The following is a 4,685-nucleotide window of genomic DNA, read 5'->3' as shown; positions in this document are numbered from 1 at the left end:
GGGGGGGGGGGGGGGAGGGGGAATCTCCGGAAGCTCCTGGGGGGGTGGGCTGCACTCACGCCCACTTCTACATGGTCCGAGCCTCGATCATCTTGCTTGTGCAGCAGTTCAAAGTAGTACCTCCGGGAGGCCATGAGCCTGGGGATGCAAGGAGCCTGGGTTGTTGCCCCTGCCATGTCCAGGAACCCCAAACAGACGCAGAGCCCAGGGAAGGGGGCAGGCAGCTCCCGTGCCCCTCAGGGCTGGTCCGTCAGGAGGACAGCGGCTTGGCAGGATGGTACTTGTGCAGTGTGTGCGAATGTGCATGGGGGGAACCATCACCCAGGCTCCCTCTCACACACACATGCATGTGTGCAAACACAGAGGAATCCGTGCACACGCACCCCCCGTGTCACTCACCGCCTGGGCTTGGACACCTGGGAGCTGAACTTGGTGAATTCTCCAGGCGCTGTCCATTCGGAGCCAGTCTGGAGGGTGACACAGCAGGGCTATGGGGGTGCACCCTCTACTTGGGGGTACCAGCCCCATCAAATCTCCATTCCCGAGAGGCTGGAGGGGACAGGTGACTGAGACTGCAGGACACCTGGTGAAGACAGGCGGGAGGGCCGGGCGGTGTGGATGGAGGGGCTGGGGTGGGAGGGCAGAGCCTGGGTCAGGGGCAGGGAAGTACCTTGCCCACAAAGGCCACAAGCTGGGCGGCCGCTGGACTCTCATCCAGGCTGAGCCAGAGCTCAGAGTTGTCGTCTGAAGCCACAGAGAACTGGACATCTCCTAGGCCACAGGACAGGGGGCTCAGGGAGTGGGGCCCTTCATGACACCCCTCCACCAGCGTATCCCCACCCCCGCACCATCTCTCGCTGGGTGGATGAAGCCAAAAATCCGGAGTCCATAGTTCTTCCACTTGGGGGACACGGCCAGCTTCTTCACAGTGGTGCGAGTCTGCGGGGGCAGAGACCGCTGATGCCAAAGCCCACTACGTACCCCCGCCCAGCCCGTCCCCTTGCCCTGGCACTCACGTGAGGGAACAGCGGGAAGTGCAGGTTCTTCCTCAGGTGGCCCACGGCGCCCCCACACCAGTCTTCAAACACGTGCAGGTTCACCTGTCCCTTGTACTGGGGGTCGGAGGGGGCCTTACCTTCTGCGCAGCCCTGCCCCCCACCCGTCTCCCTGCCCATCACAGGCAGAGCAGAGCTCACCTCCTCCCGCCATGGGGGCGTCTGATGGGTGAGGTTCAGGGGGGGTGGCCTCCCAGCCCCTCCAGGAAACAGCATGTTTGGGTCCCGACCTTCGGGCTGCAGGAGAGAAGGTGCAGGGAGGGGTCACACAACCACACACACACCACATCCAGACCCAACCTCACAAAGACCTTTCTGCAGAGATGCTTTCAGCATCTAGCCCTGTCACACCAGCCCAACCCCACTGCACCCTGAGCACACACACTCGCGTACCTCACCACACTTGCCCAGGCAGACACTCCGCCACCCCTCACAGTGACACACATGCACCACCTACGTCCACCCAGACCCGGCACTCCAGGCGGGGATACGTGTCCACGTGTGTGCCATGCCTGTCGCTGGAGCATACAAGGACAGGCCATGCCCACATCCGCCCACAGACAGGTTCCGGAGGCCACTGGTGTACACTGGCTGCAGGGTGCAGGGTCACGTGTGGTCCCGCACAAACGTGTCCCTCCCCTGGCCTGCTCACCACCTGTTCCTCCTCACGACTCTCGCTGGAGTCTTCCACCCTCTGCGTGGACGGTGCAGCACGAATGCCCTGGCTGTCTGTCGCACCGGTCAGCTTCTCGCTGTCTGCAGGCAGCATACGAGGTGTGTCTGGGGCCCAGGATCTTTCGAAGGCCACAGCCCCTGCTGCTGGGGTCACTTGGGGATCAGGCACCCCCATACTACATGGAGGAGCCAGGCAGGAAGTCTGTGGTGCCTGCTGCTGAAGCCTCTCTTTCCTGTATCTGCCCCTCGTGCAACCAGATGCCCCACATCTGGGCAATGGCTCTGCCCCGGCCCTTTTCCTGCATCCCACCTGTGGTGGGCAGGCCCAGCCGAGCCCTCTACCAGGCTGTCCCCAACCCCTGAGCTGGTGTGAGGGGGCAGAGCTTTGTGCACATGCTGGTGTGTATGTGCACTCACATGCACACCCAGCTGGCCATCCCTGCCAAGTGGCTCTGCCTTGGGAAGACCCCAGGACTGCCCTGTGCCCTCAGCACTATCTTGTGTCCAGGAGTGTCCTGTCTGCCTCCTTACCTACCAGAACTGAGAACTAAGGGTTAGTGCTGGGGCTGGTGGTCAGGAACGTGGGCACTGTCGTCCTGAGGCTAAGCCAGCTCTGGCCCCGCATCTGTACCCTCTGCTGCCTTTGAAGCCAGGGCTGAGGCAGAGAAAGGACAGGCTCACTGCTCTGTCTGCTGGAGGACCTGGGGCTAAGGTGGCTCTGGATGGAGACTGTCCCCCTGGGGAAACTCTTCTCTGGTCTGCCTGTGGATATGTCCACTGCCTGTCCCCCAAACCTGGGGCAGATCACCCCTGCACCCCAACCCTCTCCACTTCCCTGAACTGTGGACCTGAACATCCCACTGTGTCCCCAAGGAATTCTGTGCCAGGGGATCTGAGCACCAAGGGGAGGCTTCACTTTATCCCAACTCTGTCCCTCTTGGTGCTCCCACCCAGGGACACCCACTCCAGGAGCACCCTCTGCTCAGGGCCCTGCCTGGGCTCCGACATCTGTGCCCATCCCTCAGTCCAAACCTCAGGAGCTAGAATCCTGTACAGGCAGGGCCGAGACGAAACCGGCCTGGGCTCCTTCTCCGGGGAGAGAACCTGCCTGCCCCCCTGCACCTCCCTCCAGGGCCTTCCCCCAGTCCCTCTGTCCAGCTGGGGGGTTAGCCCCTCACACGCTCCAAATCCCCACAGCTTGGCCCAGAAGCTACAGCCTCCCAAGCTAAGTCCAGGCACGTGGGGCTGTTGGGATCCTTCTGCAGTGGGTCCCAGCCCAGGCTGCCACCACTGTCCTGTGAGGCTGAGCCCGTGCACAGTGTGCCCAGGCAAGCCTCCTGGCCCCACCCTCCCTCAGGAGGCTGCTGGACAGCAATGTTGCCTCTCCAGGTGGAAGGGAAGACCACACCAGCCAGACAGTCAGCTTCTCACAAGACCTGGCGTGGTCAGAGCCCAGGTAGCTGGACAGGATGGGGGGCTTCAACCCAGAGCCCAGACCCACATGCAGCCGATCTTCCAGCCGATCCTCCAGGACCCAGAACAGTTCCCACCCACCCAGGAGGAGCCAGGGCAGGTGGACCAGTCCCCCAGCTTCCCGGCTGGTCCAACTGAGAGCAGAGGCTCCTCAGAAGTGGGATTTCTGTGCCTCCACCCCTGCCTGGGTGGGCTCAGACTCCTCAGCTGCTCAGGCAGTCAGACCAGGGAGAAGTGTGGCTGATGGGAGAACCACAGAGGCGGCCAGGAGGGCACTGGTTTTGTTCTGTGTCAGTGGGTCAGCTCTGGGTCCTGCTCTACCTGCTGATAGCTAGGGTGGAGGTAGGGCTCCTTTTAGGGACTGAGCAGTGCTGGACGGCACTTGAACATGTGCAGCTGTGGGGTGCATGGGTTGGGACAAGCCCCAGACCCCGCGCCTGGGGTCTGGTGAAGAATCTGTGGAGCCGAAAGTCCAGGCACACGAAGAGGAGACAGAGGGGCTTTGCCAGGTGGGAGGCAGGAGTGGGACAAACAGGGCTGTTTGAATCCCTCAGGTGGGGCAGCCCAGGATGTCACGAGTCAATGTCATTGTTCTGAGCCTGCAGGAGGTGAGACGCCCCACCCCGCACCCCACATCCTCAGGACACCAGCTTCCTTGAGAAGCAGCCTGGCTGCTGCCTGCCCTGCCCTTGGTGGGGCTTCTGCTCCTGCCTGGGGTGTTTCCCTCCCTGTACTCCACCGTCCGCCAGGTTCTGGGGGCCGGTCCGCCTCTTCCCACGAGGCTTCCATCAGTGCTTCCTAGGACTGGGATGCTCTGCCCCCAAAGCTGTGTGTCAAAGGTCACCATCTTCAAGGGGCCCTGCCTCAGCCGCCTTCCAGGACCTGATGTGCTTTGTCTGTGGTTTCTCATCCGTCCCCTCTGGAGCTGAGCCGAGGAGCATGGCAGAGTTGACTCCCGGCAGTTCGGGGCTCCCCGTGTTGGGGCCCCATGGCCAAGTCTCGGCCCTCAGAACACTGGCCTCTCCGTCCCCAGTCACAGGCTTATCTAGGGCACCCCCTCCAGGAAGCGTTCCAGCTGCACCGGGCACTGCCCCCACCCGGCTCCGGCGTCTGGGGGCTGGATCCCTGGGCGTCCCTCCGCCACCCCCGCAGTGGGGAAACTGAGGCCCTGCTAAGTGGGCGAGTGGTGGCGGTGGGGCCCGACAAGGCCTCTAGGAAACCTCAGCGGGGGCCGGGGGCGGGGATCTCGCCAAGAGCCCCCCGTTAACCCCATCGCTGCCAGATCCTGGAGTCGGCTCAGGTCGGGGACGCTTCCCGAGAGGGTCGCGCACGTCACTGCTGACGTCAGCGGGCGTCCGGGCCCCGCCGAGCTGCGCCCCCTCCTCCCACCCGCAGAGCTGGCAGGAGCGGGCGGGGTCTCCCGGCCGGTCCCGCCCGCGCCGAGACCCGCGCAGTGGGAGGCCCGGGCCCCCGCCCCGCCCC

At 63.7% G+C, this 4,685-nt stretch overlaps 1 protein-coding gene across 1 annotated transcript in view; it reads right to left on the bottom strand.

The window, feature by feature from the left end:
• B4GALNT4 (beta-1,4-N-acetyl-galactosaminyl transferase 4) overlaps positions 1-1,926 on the bottom strand; it is a 10,526-nt gene extending 8,600 nt beyond the window's left edge. Inside the window, exons 1-7 of the mRNA XM_008590779.1 lie at positions 1,708-1,926; positions 1,197-1,292; positions 1,017-1,112; positions 849-939; positions 671-771; positions 400-467; positions 60-138 (exon numbers count right to left, since the gene is read on the bottom strand). Coding sequence (XP_008589001.1) covers positions 60-138; positions 400-467; positions 671-771; positions 849-939; positions 1,017-1,112; positions 1,197-1,292; positions 1,708-1,905 — 729 coding nt within the window. The 5' untranslated portion in view covers positions 1,906-1,926. The remainder of the gene's footprint in view (positions 1-59; positions 139-399; positions 468-670; positions 772-848; positions 940-1,016; positions 1,113-1,196; positions 1,293-1,707) is intronic.
• Positions 1,927-4,685: the final 2,759 nt, after the last annotated feature.

Source organism: Galeopterus variegatus, unplaced genomic scaffold, assembly GCF_000696425.1.
Source record: "Galeopterus variegatus unplaced genomic scaffold, G_variegatus-3.0.2 Scaffold6364, whole genome shotgun sequence".
NCBI classification, from domain to species: Eukaryota; Metazoa; Chordata; class Mammalia; order Dermoptera; family Cynocephalidae; genus Galeopterus; species Galeopterus variegatus.
The sequence above is the reverse complement of the archived record's forward strand: the minus strand, read 5'-3'. Positions and strand labels throughout refer to the sequence as shown.